We start from the raw sequence: 22,889 nt of genomic DNA on the forward strand, positions 1-22,889 counted from the left end.
CACCTGAAATCTCATCCAGTACCACAACACCAGAGTCAGGTCGAAACCCACACCAGAGCATGTCATGGACTTTATTTTTCAAGGTCAAGCACCAACATGAATTCCGTTCACAGCTGAGTGGAAGTACCAAATGATGACACAATGTGGAACATGGTTAACTACAGCATTTTAACATTCTATACTCAAAATTTTGTATACGCTGGTATTTGATGTATACTACTTCAAATTTATGCACTCTGTGGTGTTCATCTTGAACAACGTTTTCAACTGCCATTGAGAACTTTCATTATACTCTTTCTCAAGAACATTTTGAAAACGGTGAAATGTGCTTGGTTGATCATGTGACCATGTTTTGGCATAAAGCTTTTAAGGGGAAATACTCTGAAGTAGCATAAAAGTAGTGTGAAAGTCCATGATTTAGTTTGGATGTGAAGAAGCACCCAGTAATGAAGTGACTTTTTCTGTGTTTTCAGTGTGAGAAAAATATCAAGTTTGCTTGGAATTTCTGTAGACAATGGTAAGACAATCAGGTTGAAGTCAGCTTCTGTTGGAATTCTTGAAATGAAATCTAGACTTAAGTAATCTTTGGAAATATTTCAGCTGCATCATTAAGAATATCACTTGACTTTTGTGAAGCTTCACAGTATTCAAGAATGGGCAGCTTGCTGAAATAATAAAACCCACATTAACTGTGTACTGCCTAATACTTTTAACAAATGCATCTGTTTTTCTGGAAATTAGTAGTGAGCTGATTTAAGTCTTGGATACTTTTTCTTCATTCTAGCCTGTTTTTAAGGCTATAATCTAGCAGTGTATTCCCCATTTTTCAAAATTTCCAAAACGGAAAGATCACCCAGACCAGACACAGAAAAGTTTGACAGATTGACAGATCTTTCTCAAAAATACCTCACAGAATCCCCAGAATTATTCGCCAGAAGACTTCTATCCCTGAGTTCAATTTTTTTAGGTGGGGGCGAAGAGATTTTCCAATACACATTTTAAATATGGACATGGCACTGCTGCATGCAGATTGATTTGACTGAACACTGCCTTTGTGAAATCGGAAGTAATTTCCACTCAAGCAAAGTGGGGGGATTTCCCCCTCCATCTGGAACTCCCACACCACCTTCTCTGGAGGGCCCCAGGAGCAGCAGATGGAAGGCAGAAAACCCCTGTTCCACAAGTGGAACTTAGGACCAAAATCATCATTTTTGTTCTATTTTAAAACCCTCGTGTCAAATCCTATTTTGAACACAGACATTTAAAGAGCACTTCAGGAATTTGGTTGGGACAATTTTTGAGAAGGAAGGTATTCGGGGGAAAATGGGTGCATGCAAATCCCGCTGTGTTTCTGCGAGCCTTAGGAGATCCTTAGATTTCTTCTTCTTGTAGCCATATTTCTCAGTTTGCCAAAATTCATTTGCCATTCACCTGATGACAGTTATTCTCTGCTGCTTCCTTTAATGTACAGCAGGGCTGTGGAACCTTTGGCATTCCAGATGTTTATGAACTACCCGTCAGCCCTAGCAAACATTCCCAAATGCCCAAGGATAATTGGAGCTGTAGTTCAGCAACATCTGGAGGGTTAAAGGTATTCAAGGGCCACCTTATTCCTAAGCATAGGTTCAGAACTGAATCAGCCTTGGTTGTCCTGATGGATGCCCTTCATCACAAAAGGGACAGGAGAGTACAACCCTTTTACTTCTGCTTGATCTCTCAGCAGCCTTTGATACCATTGGCCATGTTATTCTCCTGGATTGACTTAGTGAGAAGAGTATCCGTGGCATAGTATTACAATGGTTCCATTTATATATTCAGATAAGAATGAAAGTAACTGCTCTTGGGAGCCCATTGTATGCAACCATGAAGGAGATTGCCCATTGCATCTCTCAGAGATGCATGCTGGGGACTTCTTTCCCTCTGTGTGTGTTGTAAATGATTAGAGCATTTAAAGACTCCTGATGCAGCAGAATTATCTGCCTTTAGAGGAGGCTAACAGTTGTCTGTCTGCATGAGTCTGCTCAGGACTTGTCACCTTCCAACAAGCAGGCATATCCTAGAATGAGGACTCATTAAGAAACACATGGATTGTGTTTTTTGAAGGTGGGTAATTCTTAATCTTACATTCTTAGTATGAGGGTAAAACTTTTTGATACGCTTTCAATTTTTAAAAAATGAAAAAATGTGCTTCAGCTATCAGAAGTCTGGAAAAGAACTGTCCTAGACCAAACTGAATGGGTCTCAGAATTTTTGAAAATTATTTTTCAGTTGTCACTTACCTAGGCTGATTCCGCCTATGTGTAGGCCACAGGTCTGGGATACAATTGGAATATTACTGTAACTCATTTGTTATTTATGTACTCTCAGCCCTTACTTTTTGCTTCAAGCGATCTGAAACATAAAGCAATCATTTACACGACCCAAGCTTGCAAATAGGTGCACATGTTATATACCTGCAACTGCAGCATTCCTGTAAGACACATAAGAATTACAGCTTTGCTACTATTTGATTAGTAGTGTTGGGATTAAAAGGTTGGAGTCAAAGTCTGGTACAGAGTTCAAAGTAACAACTGCCTCAAATTTCCACAGGTTATGGCCATTCAGAAGCAGATGTCCTTCACCAATCTTTACTTGAAGCCAACATTGCCACTGAAGTTTGCCTTACAATTCTGGACACTTTATCTTTATTCACAATGGCATTCAAGGTATGTGCTTAGATACCTGTATAGTTAGGCGTAGCCATAGTTTTTATCCAGAGGTAGCCAACATAGTGGGACGCGGGTGGTGCTGTGGGTTAAACCACAGAGCCTAGGACGAATCCCCATGACGGGGTGAGCTCCCGTTGCTCGGTCCCTGCTCCTGCCAACCTAGCAGTTCGAAAGCACGTCAACGTGCAAGTAGATAAATAGGTACCGCTCCGGCGGGAAGGTAAACGGCATTTCCGTGTGCTGCTCCGGTTTGCCAGAAGCAGCTTAGTCATGCTGGACACATGACCCGGAAGCTGTACGCCGGCTCCCTTGGCCAATAAAGCAAGATGAGCGCCGCAACCCCAGAGTCGGCCACAACTGGACCTAATGGTCAGGGGTCCCTTTACCTTTACCTTTAGCCAACATAGTCCTCTCCAGATGTTGCTGGACTCCAACTCCCATCAGCCCCAGTCAGCAACACTGATGATCAGGGATGATAGGAGCTGTCATCTGACAACATCTGGAGTACAGGCAGCAACCAATTTGTGCCTGGGTTACACCCCAAGGCACCGCACACTTACGTGAAATCATGTATAATCAGAACACCCATTGAAAAACTCTTCAAACAACCCCTGTTTGTGATGTTTCCGGGTCACCTCTGAGTTTGACACAATGTGTATAGTCAGGCTCGTGCTCGTTCATCAGGCACTTTAAGCAACACCACTGCAGTTGGGTCCCACCCAGTTGGGAATCACTGTGGTATGTCCCAATCCAGTGGGCTTCATCGTCCACTGCAATAAATAGAACGATTGGTCTTACCTGAAGAGTAGATTTGTAAGGTGACAAACAGATGAAAACACCAGAGCCCTCCCTGCTGTGGTCTGCAGTTGTGCTAATTTCAGACTGCTGTCAAGGCTTTACTTAAGGGTTCCCTTTGTTCCTATGTTTAAGGGGTTATGTTATTTATTTTGGCGGCATGTCATCAGCTGGGGGGAGGTAGGCAGGTACATTCAGATTTCTTTTCTATGTACATACATCGATTACTGCTGCTTGGTGAGCCTGAAAAACTGAGGAGATTAAGCCTACCTCCCACAATTCTGTGTTCCTGCCTCCATTACTTGATTACCCAATCAAGTGTCTTCATTGTCCATGTTACCAGTCTGCAATTCAAGTAAGACCAATAATTCTTTCCCAGATGTTTGTGCTCAGATAGCCACCAGGGAAGCATTCCATCAACAAGTCCATAAGGTTTATAATGGCTTTTGAGGCCTTAAAGTAATTCAACTGTGTAGGTATCAAAATATATTTCTCTTAATTTTAAGAATCAGCTCCTGATGGATCATGGGCATAATCCTTTGATGAAAAAAGTGTTCGATGTGTACCTTTGCTTTCTGCAAAAAAATCAGTCAGAAACTGCATTAAAAAATGTCTTCAATGCCTTAAGATCACTAATTTTTAAGGTAAGTAGTCTTCAATTTATAATTTCTTCTCTCTGTATGTTATATTGATGGGGGGGCAGTTCTGTTTTGTTACTTATATGCTGCCTCTAAATGTAGAGAGCCTAGGGCAGGGTATTGCTTTTCTCCAGACAGCATATCTCTTTGTTCAATCAGAGTATATATTTCTGAAACTGAGAGTGAAGGAAGACTCTGTTGTGTTCATGGAGCTTTAGCTTAGGAACTAGATGCCAGGTTAATTTTTGAATTTGGACAAATCATTGTCTTGTTGAGTAGACTGACATTCCAGTCCAGCCAGTGCAAAGAAGCAGGCTCCCAAATCCCTTGATGGAACAGGTGAACCCATTTAACTGAGCAGGCCACTGTATGTTCAGAACCCAGAACTGCATTACCATCAAGTGCTAGTCCGGTATGTAAACATAGTGTTCGGCCATTCAGTTTTACAGTGGTTATCTCCGGGTGTCATGGGAGAGATTAGAATGTGGGCCATATGGCCCACCCTTTAAAACAGGTGACAAAGTCACAATTGCTTTCTTTTTGGGAAATGGAGTTGCAGATCTGAAATCTGACAGCCCCGAAACACTGAATTCCTGTCTAAGCTTTGGTCTTATTTTGAGACAACCACTACCTTCTGTCAGGCTGTCAAAATATATTTTCTAGTCACTTTAAGGGTGAAGCTTTACAAAGTTGCAAATTTCTGCATAGACTACAATTTACTAAATTTGTGAGGTAGGCAAGCTAGCAAACTCTTTGTACACTTATTTGCAAAGCTGACTTTGGGACTCCTAAACACACGGATGCACATACAGTGGTACCTCGGGTTAAGTACTTAATTCGTTCCGGAGGTCCGTACTTAACCTGAAACTGTTCTTAACCTGAAGCACCACTTTAGCTAATGGGGCCTCCTGCTGCTGCCGCGCCGCCAGAGCACGATTTCTGTTCTCATCCTGAAGCAAAGTTCGTAACCCGAGGTACTATTTCTGGGTTAGCAGAGTCTGTAACCTGAAGCGTATGTAACCTGAAGCATCTGTAACCCAAGGTACCACTGTATCTGTATCAAGGGTGTTTGTTTTCAGGGACCCTTTCTAGTGTGTTACAAATTAAACAGCCAACTCCCATGTGACATTTTTTTGAACACTTTGCTATTTGAAACTTGTTACCTGATGGTTTCGTTTTATCCTACCTTTTAAAGAGTAAATGTTTCTGTGTGTTCTACAGTTTCCTTCTACATTTTATGAAGGAAGGGCTGACATGTGTTCTTCACTGTGCTATGAAATTTTGAAGTGCTGCAATTCCAAACTGAGCTCAATACGAACAGAAGCATCACAGCTCCTTTATTTCTTGATGAGGAATAATTTTGATTACACAGGAAAGAGATCGTTTGTGAGGACACACCTACAAGTCAGTACAGTTTGTTTTTATGTATTTAAGGGGTTTTAAGGAGATGAAATGCTGACCTTTTCTGGTATCATGCCTTAAAGACTGGATTGTGTGTACTTAGCAACATAATATTATAACAGACTTCAGCTACATAGTGCATCGAGCAGCACACACACACACTGTAAGTTATGTGTGATAATAAACACTGCATGCCCAGCAGCTATGTGAAAAGGTCACCCTTGCTGCTGCACTCTCTATGTGTACTTCCTATACACAAATTTTGGAACAAGTAGCTGATGTTTCTAGATATTCAAACTCATGCCCTATTGTATCACTGCAGTTTTAATGCAAATTATTCACATACAGGTTTGCATTTTCCCCAGAAGTGTCTACAAATCTATTTATTTATTTTATGTATTTGTTTATTTACACAAAGTTACAGGCTGCTTAATATTTAGGAAAGTTCCAAAACTGTATACAGAATTTATAATGCATACAATATAAACCCCAACCTGAAATCTTCAAGATTTATGTTTCTACTTCTTTACAAGGTTATCATTTCTGTGAGTCAGCTGATTGCAGATGTTGTCGGAATTGGTGGAACCAGATTTCAGCAGTCGCTTTCCATCATCAATAACTGTGCTAACAGTGACAGACTTACTAAGGTTTGTAGTAGGCTTTTTCCATTTCATTTTGAAATTATAAAGAAGGGTCTGGATCATCAGTTTCATTCCCATGGCATTGATGCTAAAACCTCAACATGTAAACAGCCCATATGGATCAACCATAAGAAGGTTATAGTCATGTATAAGCAGAGAACAAAATGTACAGAAATGCTGTAGAATGAAAAATGCAGAAGCAGTCACAAAAGGGACCTTGATGAAGTCTTATTTGAAAATGCCAAAAATGCCAAGTTATTCTTGATGCTTGAGAGAAAAAGGAAAATCTCTGTAAAAATCTTTTCAGATCACAATGGTCCATATTTGAGACACTAGTTTCATTGTATAATATATTATACAATATACATAAGTATATTATACAATATTATATAATAGTATTCATTGTATAATACAAGTACATACAAAATTAGCTTTTAAAATAGTTACATTTTAGAGTTGTTTGAAGGAAACAATGTAACATTAACAGGAGTAGATGCAACTAATAGCCAAGACCATGTTCATGCGGTTAGGATTCTGAGGAACAGTCCACACAACTTTACTCTTCTTTCATACTACTTGATTATTCCTAAAGGAATTTCAAGCAATAGGTCACTAAGTGGATAGGTACAGTTTAGCTTCCCCTTGTTGAGCTCATTTTGCATATCTTGCCGCTGTTTTCACATTACAGCACACGACATTTCCTTCCGATGTCAAGGATTTGACAAAACGCATCCGTACAGTCCTAATGGCTACAGCACAAATGAAGGAGCATGAGAATGATCCAGAAATGCTTGTGGATCTTCAGTACAGTTTGGCAAAGTCTTATGCCAGTACGCCTGAACTCAGGAAGACATGGTTGGATAGCATGGCAAGAATTCATGTTAAAAATGGAGATCTTTCAGAGGTAAGCAAGACAGAAAGTACTCCACTGGTTTTTGATGATCTGGCAATCCTGTTCTTAAAGTTCAAAATAATTCTATAAATCTATCACACACATATTGAAGAGGTTGGAGAAAAATGTGCCAACAGAAATTAGAAAGAATTGCTGTGCTGCTCCAGCGTTTTTAGTTTTATTCAAGATATACAGTACGCCCACAACTTATGCAGGGGTTACATTCCAGGGATTGTGCCTAAAGCCAAAATTGCATATAGTCAAAATATAATGGGTACAATGGTAGATGGGATTGCCAAAGTTGTGGTTTTTTTTTAAATTGCCAAGCATGTAAAGCTGAATGTTGCAGGCTTGCTGTATACAGAACTTAGTCACAACAAAAATTGTGTAGTAATGGTTGCTATTGTTTGTATTTTAGGCGGCAATGTGTTATGTCCACGTAACAGCTCTGGTGGCAGAGTACCTTCTCCGAAAAGGTATGTATTATGCACCTACTCCATTGTTGTTGGGATATTTTAAACTGCTGCTTAAGTGGTTATATACCAGTCTGCGTTAGAATTTGTGCATTTACGTTTTGTCTAGCCAGTTGTAGTTACGCATATTGTGTATTGCCCTAGCATCCATGTGGATAAAGGTCCAAAAATAGTTTAATAAATAACAATTAAATTATTATTCTTTCTATTTAAAAAATAGCAATAAAACATTTGAAGAAATATCTTAAGAAAAGACTGTTACAGAAAGGAAAATCCAATGTAATCTCATCACACTCCATCTGTTAAAGTGTCACTCAGAATGTTTGCTTCTTTTAGTTTCATCATTGCCTTCCTCCAAAAAGCTTAGGGTTCTCTTCTCCTCCCTCCTCCTTTTATTCTCGCAACAATCTTGTCTGTGCAGTGATTGCATGGTAATAGTTGTTCAGTGGACCGCTCTATTGCACTGGTGAGCCTTTTAAACATATCAGCATCACAGGATGTACCATCAGACAAACAGCTTCTTTACTTAGGGACACGGGTGGCGCTGTGGGTTAAACCACAGAGCCTAGGACTTGCCGATCAGAAGGTTGGCGGTTCGAATCCCTGCAACGGGGTGAGCTCCCGTTGCTCGGTCCCTGCTCCTGCCAACCTAGCAGTTCGAAAGCACGTCAAAGTGCAAGTAGATAAATAGGTACCGCTCCAGCGGGAAGGTAAACGGTGTTTCCATGCGCTGCTCTGGTTCGCCATGTCATGCTGGCCACGTGACCCGGAAGCTGTCTTCAGACAAACGCCGGCTCCCTTGGTCAATAAAGCGATATGAGCGCCACAGCCCCAGAGTTGGTCACGACTGGACCTAATGGTCAGGGCTCCCTTTACCTTTACCTCTACTTGTCTATAATGTCTAAAGACCCCCATACAGTTTTTCTGTTTGCTGTGAAGGCACCTCACTTCTATTTTGCCACACTGGGTTACTGAAGATAATTATATCCAATGCCAGCCTGAATAGTCATTAGTAACCATGTGTAAGAGGCCCTCCTGTTACCCAAGTTTCCATCTTAGGCTTTGAAGGAACCATGGTTGTGAAAATAGACTTGCTTACTATTTACGTGCAATCAGTAGAATTTTGTCCTATGGTTCAGAAACCCAAGAGCATGGTTTCTGATTATTCAAGTCTTTACTAAAACACTATACTGTTTAAGAATAAAATCCAAACCTGCTGCTGCTGACCCCCTGCATAGTGGTGCTACTGCCACATGGCAGTGCTGCAGCCTAGCCACTGGCAATGGCAGTGGCAGCAGAAGATTTGCAGTGGGGCAGGGGGTGGATCAGGACTTTGGGATTGGCTGTAAGAGCAGCTTGGGATCCAACAGAGAATGCCCTTGAATGCCCTATTTGGGGACTGCATGCTGGCAAGGATACTGCCAGTTCGCCTTCTGCCCACACATTCAGCAGGCAGAAAGGGGGGGGGGGCCTGCTCCAGCATAGTGGCACAAGCACTACTCAGTTGGCAAGAGGAAACCAGCTGAGATTTCAGAAGTTAGTGAAGGGATGCCTCTACTCAATCCAATACCCCCCCAACCAAGCGTAACTTGAAATTAGATCTATTCACTGCAACTTTAAGAGTGTTAATTTCTTTCATGCCTTTGTGGGTTTTGCTGTTCCTCTCTTCCGTTGATCTACTTCAAGAGTGTTGTCTGCATTTTTCCCATCCAATATAAATAGGAATGTTTAAACAAGGCTGTATAAGCTTCAGAGTAATCACTCCAAATATAGATGAAGAGGCTTCTATGATGGAAGATGTTGGGATGCAAGATGTTCACTTTAATGAAGTATGTAAACTTAATTCATATTTATTTCTGTATCATCATAATACTAATTTATTTTTTATTGAATTCTAAAATGTCTTGCTTGCTGTCTAACCCGAAGAGTTCATAACACATTGAAAATATTTTTAACCCATGGAAACACAACTAAATAATAAATAGCATACACCATTACTCACTTTATAGCATGTTAAGACAAAGAGGCCAAGTTATGCTGGAGATGCTATAAAAGCCAGGCTTGGGGAGAGCCTGGGGAGAGAGCACTGAGGAACCTTGGAGCTGGCAATTAAATGTTAACCAGACGGGATTTCCACAGAACGCTTTAGAATAGTGTGACACTGCAGACTGTAGGCAGAAAGGAGAATTGGTGAAAATTGCCTCTCCCCTTCCACTGTCAGGAGCCTTTGCTGGATCAGAAACACACTGTACTGGAAATTAATCCTTTTTTATGCTGCTTGAGAAAAATAAAGTTAGATTGCTCTAGATTAGTCTCTATCCACATGTGTGTGCTTTTCTTTCTGTAACTAGGATGTACTGATGGAGTTGTTAGAACAGTGTGCAGATGGGCTGTGGAAGGCTGAACGTTATGAACTGATTGCTGACATCTATAAACTTATAATTCCTATTTATGAAAAGCGGAGAGATTTTGAGGTATTTGATGCAAATCTATTTATGCTATAATGATTTCATTTGATACCTGTTAATGTTGTGGGATGTTGAAATAGGTAATGTTCAGCTAAAGATACAGCAAAGTCTCATTGAAAGTTGTGAGGATTCATTTGATTGCAACTAACTTCAAAGTGCTGGGATTTTTTTACCTATAAAACTTTATAAGGCTTGGGACCCCATTACCTTATGGAGCCTCTTTTCCCCTATGAATCTGGCCAGCTCTTCAGATCAGCTTTGGAGTCCCTTCTCCAAGTACCTCTTCTAAGGCAGGTGCGGAGAGTGGCTACATAAGAAAGAGCCTTTTCCGAAGTGGTCCACATTTTTGGAATGCTGTTCACAAGGAGCTGCAGCAAGCCCTTAGTCCACCATCTTTTTGGAACCAGGCTAAGACTTCTTTAGATTCCAAGGCATTGTAAATTTTGATATCTGCATCCTGCTCATTCAATGGATGGTTAGCTGTTTACTGGTTTACAGTGATGATAATGTTATGGTAGGATATGTGTATACTTGGGGGAATGTTCACTTTTAGTTATCATTCTTGCATGTTTTTAATATATATTTACTACTTAAGTCAATTTCAAATATAAGGTAACACCTGAAAAAGTAATCATAACCTGTTCCATTGCTTTCAGTGGTACTTAGTTATCCCTAATTTTAGCTAAGTTCAGACAATTGGGTTTTCCAAGCCGTTAAGTACTGTATTATTTTGATACAGTTTGCTAACGATATATAAAAGCTTGTATGTTTTTTTATTTTGTTTTGCGTTGTTCAGAATATACTAAACATCTCAGTGCCACCGTTTACCAAAACGTGTTTTCCCATTTTTTTAGAGGCTAGCTCATTTGTATGACACATTGCATCGGGCGTACAGCAAAGTTACAGAAGTTATGCATACAGGAAAAAGATTGTTGGGAACCTATTTCAGAGTTGCATTTTTTGGACAGGTGAGCATTGTCCAGTGCCTTTCCTGAACTTTAACTTAGCATATGAAAAATTGCAAATTTTTTGCAATGTACTCTTTTTTACAGCATGCGTTAACTGCATTGTATATTTCTACTTGCATGTATTTGAAACTAATGAACTATTGAACTAATAACTGTATTCTGAATGAGAAATTTCTTCAGTAAACTTTCTTTTCTTCCTTTTTTCCTTTTTCTGTTACTTTCTTAAGGCAGCGGTAAGTTTTTCAATAATAGCCATTCATAGCTATTACTTAAACACTGCCTTTGGTGTTTTTATATATTATGTTGGTTCACTTTCTGATCTATATTATCTTGCTTTAAAATATTAATATATTTATTTCCACTTGCAGAAGAAAACTGCACATGTTCAATCTTTGTTCTGCATGCTTATACAAAGAATCAAACTTTTTCACTTTTATATGTTATTCCATAGTGGCAAAATACAGTGACTGCAGGATGTGCGTTTGTGTGTGTGACATGAGCATGTGTATTCAATGGAGGAAACACAGTTTTAGATAGAAATAGTTGATCAAAAAAAATATTCAGTCAGGGCACTGAATTGTACAATTTGAGTGATATAACATTCCATTTATTCTATTGTCTCTTATGACTGTAGCAATACCAGTTTACAGACAGTGAAACAGATGTGGAGGTAATTACAGAAACTGCTGTACAAAACAAGCAATGCAGTAAAAACTACTGCATATAAGCTTAGTTTGTTGTGGGTATTTTTGTCAAGTCTAGTTTGCGTTTATACATGCTATGTTGTGATCCTTGCACTACATTGTCCATTTCATCTTCAGATAGGAATATTTATTTTTGCAACTTAAAACATTAACTCAGATCTGACATTCTGTATGAAAGCAGACACCTGTTTCACCTTCCATGGGACCTATATTGGTTGCATTTTGGGCTTCAATTATAAAATAGGATTATATTAAAATTTATCTAGATAAGGTTGGTTTATTTGTATAGAACACTTGGCTATATTTTGTTCAAAATAACACGGCTTTCTCAGAGGACTACCATATTGGCATGTGAAACAGGCATGTGAACAATGAGTATGGAAATAGAGTGCTGTACCCTCAAAACATTAAAGTTGACATATCATGTAATTTACAGCATTCCCTCAATAATATTGCAATAATTTTCAATGCATCCATACTATAATAGCTGTTTTGCTCTCCTTACCTTGATTTTTCAATATCACTTTTTTCTTTTTCTTTTTGCTTGCAACCTTTGTGTTCTACATTGACCTTGCTTTAATTATTAGGAGTCATTCTTTTTTGGACCTTTGTTTGTTTAGAACTTAACTGTTGTTATTGGTTTTTCTTTTCTAAAGGGATTTTTTGAGGATGAAGATGGAAAAGAATATATATACAAAGAGCCTAAACTCACATGCCTTTCAGAGATTTCCCAGAGGCTACAAAAACTCTACTCAGATAAGTTTGGATCTGAAAATGTCAGGATGATCCAGGACTCTGGAAAAGTAGGACTTAACTAATAATATACAACTGATTTATATATAAATTAACATGAGCTCAAATCGAAATTTTCTTTCTAGCCTGCCAATTCTTAAGCATAGTAAAATGTGGTTCCACTAAGGATGATCATCTACTTGTGCAGTACAAAAAATACCAAATGAATGAAGCAAGAATGGCCTTGGAAACATACATTGATAATTTTTATATTGAAGGCATCATAAGAATTTTAAAATTTTATTAATGATGATCAGCATATTAGCTTGTAACCTTTTAATAATGTAACTTTTAAATAATTGCATATTTTCATAGTTGAGATTTTAATTCTCTCAAATTCTTTTAAGGTAAATCCTAAGGATTTGGATTCAAAATATGCCTATATTCAAGTTACTCATGTAGTTCCATACTTTGAGGAAAAGGAACTACAAGAGAGAAAAACAGAATTTGAAAGAAATCACAACATCCGTCGCTTTATGTTTGAGATGCCATTTACTCAGATGGGCAAAAGAAGAGGGGGAGTGGAGGAACAATGTAAACGACGCACCATTCTTACAGGTACTAGGTCAAAATTTGCAGTTCTTTGGGACAGTACTTTGATTTCTAAAAACCAAAAACCAAAAGAGAGCACTTGACACCTTTCCTTGATGTTTTTTGTCTATAGCACCTGTAACATGCTTCCATTTAATCCAAAAAAGCCACAGAGAAATCTGAGTCTTTGCTAAATCCTGCATGTTTAGGGTTCTATTAACCTATCAGAGCCTAACTGTTCAGCAGGAAACTAACCTATAACTAACAACTAACCAAGTTAAAGCTATTTCATGCAATACACTCACATTTTGTACACGTAAAGTGTTATTAAAATTAATGTTTTGCAGCCACGTGAACTATACTGCTATACTTGCTGGGGAGCTGGAATTGACATAAGGGTACAATCTGACAACTATGGGCTACCACAATATAATGTGTGAAACAAAGACACACAAATTGATGCTCTATCAGTACCCTGGATGTTACTGATGCAGTTTCTCTGGTCTGCCAGGAAACTGTTTAACAGCAAGGTCACGTTTTAGAAACACTTGTAACTGTGATCCAACTCAAAGAGAAAGGTCTTGGGTGTATTTTAAAACCTGTGTAGAAAGGGAGATATTTTATGTTCAGGGCAGTTGGCTGTAAAATTAGACAGAGGTATTCACCTCTGGCAGCAGGTGCTCAGAAACAGGAGCCTCCCCATTCATTCCTTCTGAGCCATTCCCTTCTATTGGAGATCAGAGCTATGTGTGCCACAGGCTTGCCATACAACTAGTCTCCTACCCTTAGGCTCAGTGAAGTATGCTACCCCATTTTGCTTCATCCCTAAACTGGCCTAGTATGTACTGTTGCAGTCCTGTGAATAGCTAATAGATAGGTAGGTAGGTAGGTAGATATTTAAGTTGACTCAAACATTTATTGCCTCTCAATTGCCTTGTGTTCATGTGCAAATATGTCAAGGCCAGGGTCCAGTTATTTTGCATGCTGACTCATGGCTACTCTTTGCACCAGGATTACTGGTAGCTTAAAGACTGACACTGCATGTGAACTACTATTATTGCTAATAGCTAATCTCCTGGCAAAGAACCAAGTGGAAACAGTAGTGTTGTCATCCTTCTTTAGATAACAAAATGTGAATTACATTAACTAAACAAATAGAAAAGCATAGAAAGACCCATGCTTAATATTTTTCTAAGTTTTTCCCACCTGTTGGTTTACCTACTTGATACTTAATCATTAGTCCTTTCTGGATAGAACAGCATGTAACTTTCATGGGCTAGCAAACAGTACTATATATGTCCCGCATAATGAGAAGATACAGGCTAGTCTTCTTCTGCAGATCAGAATTTTTCCAGGGGCATACAAACACTGGACAAAAGAAGCACACAGTCTGCAGAGCAGGGGTAGCCAATGTAGTGCCTTCCAGATGTTTTGCACTAAACTCTTAGTATCCCAGACCACAGGCAATGAGAACTGGGGCTGATGGGAAATGTCGTTCCAAACATCTGGACACATCACATTGATTAGCCTTGCTCTATAGAATTATGCTATTAAAATATAGGCTTGTTTGTTTATAAGTCTAATTGCTCACAAAATAAAAAGCATTGACTTGCAAGTTTCTTAATATTTCAAGATAGCATGAGTATAGTCATGTAAACATAATTTCATTGTTTTCTTTCCCTAGCTATACATTGTTTTCCATATGTAAAGAAGCGGATTCCCATAATGTATCAACACCATACAGATTTAAACCCAATTGAAGTCGCTATTGATGAAATGAGTAAGAAGGTTGCTGAGCTCCGGCAACTTTGTTCATCAGCTGAAGTAGATATGATCAAACTTCAGTTGAAGCTGCAGGGTAGTGTTAGCGTTCAGGTATGTTGATTAAATTGATTATGGTGTGGAGTTTTCCTTTACCTTAAAATCGCCTAATAAGCTTCTTCTCGCTTTAGAATTCTGTTTGTGTGTTTGTGTCACACCGATAAAATAATATGCAGCGCCAACAATGTCCATTGAATAAGAGTGGTAGACTTTGAATTTGAGACTAAGTTTTACGCAGAATAGACCTATTGAAATTAATAGGCCTAACCTATTCTTGTCCATTTATTTCTGTAGGTCTATTCTGAGTAAAACGTAGTTGAATACCACCACAGGTTCAACACTGCGATCACTTGAGCAACTTGTTAATTCTCAACCTTATTTCACAGGAAGCCCCTTCATTTGTACTTCTGTTTGGGTGTTATCCCTCATGAGATTAATGCATAAGCTTATAAATCACCTTTGCTTGTAGAGCAAGCTGCTTACTACAGCTGTGCCCTCCAGCAAGCCCATGCACAGGGGACAGCAGCCGGGTAAACTTGCCCCAGGCCTTGGAGGACTAAGGCTACTGGGGGGGGTGTGTGTGCCAGGGGCCTGCCGTACCTACAGTCATGCAAGGAATGCCCTGTGCCTCCCAGCTGACCAGGAACTTAATGGGTGAAACATGCATGTCTGTCCGTATGCACTGCAAGGTTTCGATAGTAAAATCTAGACCTGCGTTACTGCATACAAGTGTGTAGCATCAGATCAAATTAGGTGCCGGCGCTGTGGTGGCACATCTCATGGATAAGGCTCAGACCATCTCCTGCATAGACATGTCCTCCCACACAGGGTTGGTGCTAACCCCACTCTTCCCTCATGGAGTAGTTAATCATATGAAGGATAATGCCTGTGCAGAGCTTCTGTCTAGTTAGTCACTTGTGTGCAACTTGTTCCTTTCATGGATATGAACTCAGTAGTGTTTTTGCACCAGAAGGGCAGGATAGGTAAAGGTAAAGGGACCCCTGACCATTAGGTCCAGTCGTGACCGACTCTGGGGTTGCGGTGCTCATCTCGCTTTATTGGCCAAGGGAGCCGGCGTACAGCTTCCGGGTCATGTGGCCAGCATGACTAAACCGCTTCTGGCGAACCAGAGCAGCACATGGAAACGCCGTTTACCTTCCCGCTGGAGTGGTACCTATTTATCTACTTGCACTTTGACGTGCTTTCGAACTGCTAGGTTGGCAGGAGCAGGGACTGAGCAACGGGAGCTCACCCCGTCACAGGGATTCGAACCGCCAACCTTCTGATCGGCAAGTCCTAGGCTGTAAGGTTTAACCTACAGCGCCACCCGCGTCCCTTAATGTTTTAATAAATACAGGCTATTTTTCAGAAATGTATTTGACTTGTGTATAGCCCTTTTCAGAGGGATGAGCAAAACTGGTTTTAATATTATTGCAGAGGGGTAGGAACATAATTTATAACTGTTTATATATTTTTAGGTTAATGCTGGGCCATTGGCATATGCCAGAGCTTTTCTGGATGATACAAGCACCAAACGGTATCCAGACAATAAACTAAAGTTACTCAAGGAAGTTTTCAGGTAAAAAAATATGAAAGTTTATTAAGTTTCGTTTTGGAACTTTGAGATTAGAACCATTCTCAATATATTTCATTTTATGTAATTAAATTTATTTCAGACAATTTGTTGAAGCTTGTGGGCAGGCCTTAGAAGTAAATGAGCGGCTTATAAAAGAAGATCAGATAGAATATCAAGAAGGAATGAAGGCTAATTACAGAGAAATGGCAAAAGAACTCTCTGAAATCATGCATGAACAAGTATGTACTGAACATTAAGTATTTCATTCAGGTCATCCTGTTTTGGTTGAGAAGAACCAAATATTTTTCTTGGAATTCTTTATTATTTAAGTATTTAATTCAGAGGATCCAAGTCTTTAGTATATTCCTAACTGTAAATTGCTGTAAATTGCCAATAACAATTTACTGCTTTGAGGGTGGTTGTTGTTTTTTACACTCAAGTTTCTTTCTGTAAGCCACCTTAGGGGAAAGACGAGGTATAAATAAATGTGAAACAATTATAATATGTCTTTTTATGACATTAAATAATATAATGATGCTGAAGGAAATGGGTTAAGACTTCCACCCTGGAATGTTTTATCTAAAGTTAATATTTATAATAGATGTTAATGGATAATGCCCTTGAAGCATATGCTATGATTTATTAACTGCTGTAACAGAGTTATCTAACAATAAATCCTTTCATTTCTTCCATTCTGGTTGGTACAATGCAGACAATTTCATGAATTCAGTTGTACGGGGGATTTTAAAATAACAGAATTACAAAGAAAATCAGTTTAGTTGGCACATGAATCAGACTTAAATGCAGTAGCCTATCTTGCCTTAAGCCTGCTAGTTCTAACATGAAAAATGAGCACTTTTCTCTCCCTTTTTTCCATTCTTGTCCCCTAATAAAACAGCTTAATTGATTATTATACTTTACTTGGCGATGTAACACTAGAATATGGTCAGTCCACAAGTACACCATAAGTTGCTTTGCTAAAAGAATGACTTCTGCTGTGACTTCTGTTCCAACATTGCATGATGTGGGTGAATGTTCAAGAATTAATAGATTTCTAACCATTCCTCTACAGCAAGGAGTGGGGAACCTCAGGCTCAGGGACTGCATGCCTCTGTATTTGACAGTTTGAAGTCTCCCCAGGCCACTTACTTCTCTGAGCCTAAATATGCCCTAAATATTTTTGCCCGGCTAGAATGTGCCCTTGAACTCGGACAGTGCTTCTTGTTTGTCTGGACAGAGCGTAGAGAAGAGGGGTGGGCAAATGCAAGTAGAAATTAGCTTACCACACCAAGATAAAATTAACATTAATTGCTCCACCCACTTTTGCCTCTGACTCTGCCCACCTCAGGCTACTTTCCCCTGCCTAGAAGGCCCTTGAGCGAAAAAGGTTCCCCATTCCTGTTTTACAGATTTAATTTCGATTTGAAGCTCATGTATTTTTCCATTGGAAAATGTAATCATAATGGAAGCAGCTCTTAAATACCAAGGAAACAGTCATTTTATGGAAATATAAGTGCATGGCTTGCATGTAAATTTGGTTGTACTACCTATTCTGCAAACATTGGAATGTCCATTTTGCTTTCTTAAATAAATGTTTCAGAGATATTTTTTTTCCTGTTTAATACATTTTATAGAAATCTTAATGGGCATCTCTCTTTCTTCCTTCCCTTTTCCCCTATGCTGCTTTGAAAATGTGATCAGCTGGGATGGTAATACATTTTTAGTTTCTCTTTCGAGTTCTGAGTTTTGCTTAACTTCCTTTTCCCAATATATAATGTGGAATTTGTAGTGCAGAACTGAGGGAAGACTTAGGCTTTATTTCATTTTAGTGTTGAATAGTCAATCATTATGCATATCACTGTTGCTTAACAAAATGTTTATCAGTCAAATAATAATGTTTTGCTACACTGCTTCTTACATAACTAATAGGGCAATCAGATTTTTTTAAAAGAAGAAGGATCTAGTTTCTTGACAGAAGTCGTTAGAGAAGGGTGAATTTTAGCTAAACATCTTTGCTATTTTCAGAACCAGTCACAAAATTAAACATATATTAATTCAGAAGGTCATCTGACCTATATCTAACTTTTGTGTCACTATAGACTTGCTCCCTATCATAATTCCAATTATCTAGAAATACATTCCATTTAAATCAAGTTGGACTTTGCTTCCAAGTAGAGATGGGGGAGAAATTTAATCCTGATTGCATTTAAAACTGAATCTACCTAATTCCCACTTTTTGAAACAGTATGCAAACCAGAAAACAGCCATCCTTGGAAATTTGCAGGCTTCCCAGTTTTATAATGCAGTTCTCCTGCCAAGCAATATGTAGAAAAATGCATATCTGGTGAAAACAATATACAAAACTGCATTATATTAGAGAAAATATGTTTTGCAAGGATGTATGTGCTAGGCAGAGTTGCATACTAAAATGTGTCCCCCCTACTTGCTGTATCTGAAGTTAGGTCCCAGTTCACATTTTAGCTAGAAGCCAAAGGACAAGCCCATGGTTACCCCACTCTTTTGAAAACCTTCTCCTCCCTCAACCATGTGTAAGGCATGTGTTTTTCTCTCTTTAAGATTACCGCTATGGAAGAAAAAGCCAGTGTAATGCCCAACTCGCTACACATTTTCAATGCCATTAGTGGGACACCAACAAGCACAACAGTTCATGGGATGCCCAGCTCTTCTTCAGTTGCATAAGAATTTTGTGACGGAAAGCGCTGCTTACCTTGGAACAAAAGTGGATCTTTGAACATTTGCAAACTCAGGATGAAATCCAAATCTGAAAGAGGACTGTGAAGATACTAACAATTGAGCATGCTTAAATCTCTGGGTCAGTCAGGGATAAGGAAATAGTAAGAGGTAGATTTCTAAAACATATACTGATGGTGCACATATTTTTTATATTCTGCTGGCAATATTACAACACCCAACACAGAATTGTTCTGGGGAACTTAACTGGTTCTTCTGCTCTGATAATGGTATTCTAAAATAAATGGCACATTATAGGCAAGTGTTATGGAATGTAAGTTTGCAGACATAAACCATAAAAGTGTTCTTTGATATATGCACATACAAACTGATATAAAGTACAAACACTATTAGACTTAATAGGCACTAATTTTGAGGGGTTAATTTAGGTAGAAGTAGTTTTTTGTACTGTTGACTATAACAGTTGTGCACCATTTTATACCTTGTTGGCATTTTGGAGAGCATATGAGCTTAAAATTGATCAAGCAGTTGCATCCAACCAAAGGTTACCATATGTTACTAACTATATATTAAGCAAGACATGTACATATTTGTTAATACAACTCATAAACCTTGTACATAAATGAAATGCATTTCTAAACATTTTTAATATTCATACCAGCTTTCATCCTTCTACAATTGTGATAAATTCATGTTCATTCCAAGTAAATGCTCTATTTTCTTTTACAGTTATTGTATATAAATACAGTAAGTGCAATATGAGGTTGTATACAGTTTCTATAACGTTATGCACTGTTTTTAAAAAGAATACATAATTTTTGCCAAAGTGATGGAGTATATAAGTGGTGATAAACTACTGTGGCTAAATGGTGATGTAATTTAAAGCTTTTGCTATATTGTTTTAAGACATGAATTAGTAATTTTATATTTGAGAAAGATAAATGGTTTTAATTTTATTTAACTGGAATCACTGGCCTGCTGTAATTAAACATTATGTACTTCATCTATATTAAAAAGGAATTAATTTATGTAGAGTGTGGTTGGATCATTTTATTTTGCTGCTGTAAAGGAACACTGTGTATTAAATCAATTTATGGAGGGTGTCGCTGGGCTATGAGGTTGGTCTTAGGATGACAAGGCAGGAGCAAAATTCTTCAGGGCTCCCCATCACTTTTCTGCTCCTGCCTGCAATAAGCAGATCACTTCTGTTTTTTCTGTCAGGTTTACTCACTTTTCTTTGCTATTTTTTCTTTATTTGCCTTCTCCAAATCTCTTCTTGGCTCCGCTGATATCAGTTGCCCTTAATCTCCTTTCCTTTACTAGGGGAAAAAAGGATATATACGATATCTTTATTGTCATTGTCCCTTGCAGAACAATGAAATTGAAAAACTACATGATACATACAAAACCCCCTAAAAACTCTGAAACCCCATTTTAAAATACACTATACTATAGAGACCCCTTATGCTGCGTTTAGAACCAGAATTACATTTGTGTAGAAACTGTTTCTACACAAGGAAGGAAGGCAAAAATTATTTACCTCAGATTCCCTCTGTCTTCTGTTTTCCCGCCCTTTTTTTGCATGCCCCTGCACACCCTTGCTTTGTTTGCTGGTGGATGGGGGTTTTTTGCCTGCTCTTTTGGGTCAGAAAGAGAGGAAGGCATATTGGGTGAGACAACCTTTGAAACAAAAGCAAAAGGGAAGCTCCTTTGCTTGGACTGAGGCCTCAGCCCCAGTCGCTCTAGAGCTCCATTTCTCCCAGTTTGTGGCCTCAGGGTTTGTCGATCCGGTGAGTCTCCTCAAGACCTGCTGAGCTCTGTCTCCTCATGGTATTCTGAGCTCTGTTCCTTCCTCCTGATATACAGTGGTACCTCAGGTTACATATGCTTCAGGTTACAGAATCCGCTAACCCAGAAATAGTACCTCGGGTTAAGAACTTTGCTTCAGGATGAGAACAGAAATTGTGCTCTGGTGGCACGGCGGCGGCAGGAGGCCCCATTAGCTAAAGTGGTGCTTCAGGTTAAGAACAGTTTCAGGTTAAGAACGGACCTCCGGAACAAATTAAGTACTTAACCCGAGGTACCACTGTACTGAGCTTGGTAATCTTTTGTCTTCCCGGGCTCCCTGGCCATAAGCTCTTTTCCATGACAAGAGGTCCAACAGGCCCAGTTAGCCATGACCCTCACTGCCCTGGGAAGCCTCTTGGGGCAAAGAAGAAGAAGGAGGAGGAGGATCAAGGCTTGGAGGCAGTGGCAGCATGCCAGCGGGAGACAGGCCAGACAAATGGAGTTTGAATCAAGAAAAAGGCAATTGTTACAGGAGAGGTGAAGATCTTCCCAACCCTTCCTTGCCCACATGTGGACTTCCTCTTCCCCAGAGGCTTCTTCATTTCTCCCAGCTCAGGGGAGGGATGGTTTAAATTCACAGGATCCCTCCCAGCTTTTTTGCTTTTTCCTCATCTTCGGATGAAGACGGCTTAAGGGGCTTCCTGAGGCAGTTTCTCCAATTTATGGCCAAAAAAAAGAACAGCAGCGGCCTTCCAACTCCAATCCCATCCCCGTAATAGTAATAATAATAATAATAATAATAATAATAATAATAATAATAATCAGGTTTGCAGTTGACTCCCCACTTAATTGCTCTGTTGAAGGAGACTTTGATTGCATCCATTGCCTCTGAGGGAGGAGAGTGAAGTGAAAGTGAGGTTACTGAGGAACTGCAATCCCACTGTCTGTTTCAGGATGTGAATCATATGTGGCTTCTGTGCAGAGCCTCTAGGTTTGAATTCCTCTCCTCAAGAAGCCCCCACCCCAGCTCATCTTGAGAGATTACTCTGCATTGCTTTGCCAAGTTCTCCTGGCTTAAAGATATACACTGTGCAGTAGGGGGGAAAATAAGTATGAAAATTTGTATTGGGTATGTAATTTACTGACAGAGCACCACACCTCTCCTGCTGCCCTGCTCTGAAATAGCTGGATTTGAGCAAAATGCTTCCATACTTCCCTCCTTTGCTGAGGGGGAAAATGAAATTCTGCTATCTGAGCTGCCCTTGATTCACAGGACAAAGGCGGCTCTTAATTTGCAAAAGAAAGAGAAAGCCCAAGTCCCGTCAACATTTTATCCTCAGCAAATCTTCACTGGATATTTATTTCCTGTTATGTACTAAGCTTAGATCCTAGAACAATAGGCAGGTAGGATCCTAGAATGCAACAACCTGATTGGCCTGCAGGAGCAGCCCAATCAGACCCCAGGAGGAAGTTAATCAGCCTGTTAGGCCGGTAGGATACTAGGATGCAACAACTGATTGGCCTGCAGCAGGAAACATAATCAACCACTTAGTACTCATTGTGTAAATAATGTATATAAAGCCTGAGGTTTGGGGGGGGGGATTCAATCACTGTTCCTATGAGCTGAAATAAAAGAGCATGAAATTACTACTCGACTGAGTATATTGAGAGCCTCAACTCATTTGCAACAAAACTGAAAGAAGGAATTTAGATCCACCCCTTTCCTATAGACTGTTTGGGTGTGTTGTATCTCCCAGTCATCCCTCATCAATGACTGAAACCTCTTCTGCAGTGCCCACCAGTGTTACAGTTCATCTCGTTGTGTGCAAAGCCTCATCCCCCCCCCCCCAAAAAAAGGCACCTGGATCCTGCAGGAGGAAATCAGGATCAGACCCAGAAAAAGGGTATGTCCCCACAGGGCATGATCAATCCAGGGAGACTAGGAGGACTAGATAGCTGTGGGGGGGAAGTAAAGTATCAC

At 39.5% G+C, this 22,889-nt stretch overlaps 1 protein-coding gene and 1 long non-coding RNA gene across 16 annotated transcripts in view; one reads left to right on the top strand and one right to left on the bottom strand.

Annotated features, from left to right (window-relative positions):
* The window catches only part of DOCK9 (dedicator of cytokinesis 9), a 103,047-nt gene extending 82,899 nt beyond the window's left edge, over nt 1-20,148 (top strand). For 8 of the 15 annotated variants that reach the window (XM_081002875.1, XM_081002868.1, XM_081002876.1 and 5 more), the window contains 16 exons: nt 2,590-2,705; nt 4,010-4,147; nt 5,363-5,545; nt 6,076-6,189; nt 6,872-7,087; nt 7,494-7,551; nt 9,271-9,377; nt 9,900-10,022; nt 10,871-10,984; nt 11,619-11,654; nt 12,345-12,491; nt 12,828-13,038; nt 14,696-14,886; nt 16,311-16,411; nt 16,509-16,647; nt 18,986-20,148. In XM_081002875.1, the coding sequence (XP_080859001.1) occupies nt 2,590-2,705; nt 4,010-4,147; nt 5,363-5,545; nt 6,076-6,189; nt 6,872-7,087; nt 7,494-7,551; nt 9,271-9,377; nt 9,900-10,022; nt 10,871-10,984; nt 11,619-11,654; nt 12,345-12,491; nt 12,828-13,038; nt 14,696-14,886; nt 16,311-16,411; nt 16,509-16,647; nt 18,986-19,108 (2,117 nt within the window). In that variant the 3' untranslated portion in view covers nt 19,109-20,148. Of the gene's footprint in view, nt 1-473; nt 518-2,589; nt 2,706-4,009; nt 4,148-5,362; nt 5,546-6,075; nt 6,190-6,871; nt 7,088-7,493; nt 7,552-9,270; nt 9,378-9,899; nt 10,023-10,870; nt 10,985-11,618; nt 11,655-12,344; nt 12,492-12,827; nt 13,039-14,695; nt 14,887-16,310; nt 16,412-16,508; nt 16,648-18,985 lie in introns of all 15 variants that reach the window. The other 7 variants (XM_081002879.1, XM_081002870.1, XM_081002872.1 and 4 more) reach the window with 3 other exon arrangements.
* Nucleotides 20,149-20,273: 125 nt separating this feature from the next.
* On the bottom strand, nt 20,274-21,690 carry LOC308475918. The gene is made up of 3 exons (XR_013985531.1): nt 21,208-21,690; nt 20,661-20,972; nt 20,274-20,439 (listed from the first exon to the last, which is right to left on the bottom strand). It is a non-coding gene; the product is annotated as an uncharacterized lncRNA (long non-coding RNA).
* Nucleotides 21,691-22,889: the final 1,199 nt, after the last annotated feature.

Source organism: Podarcis pityusensis, assembly GCF_964106645.2.
Source record: "Podarcis pityusensis genome assembly, chromosome: 4".
Lineage (NCBI taxonomy): Eukaryota > Metazoa > Chordata > Lepidosauria > Squamata > Lacertidae > Podarcis > Podarcis pityusensis.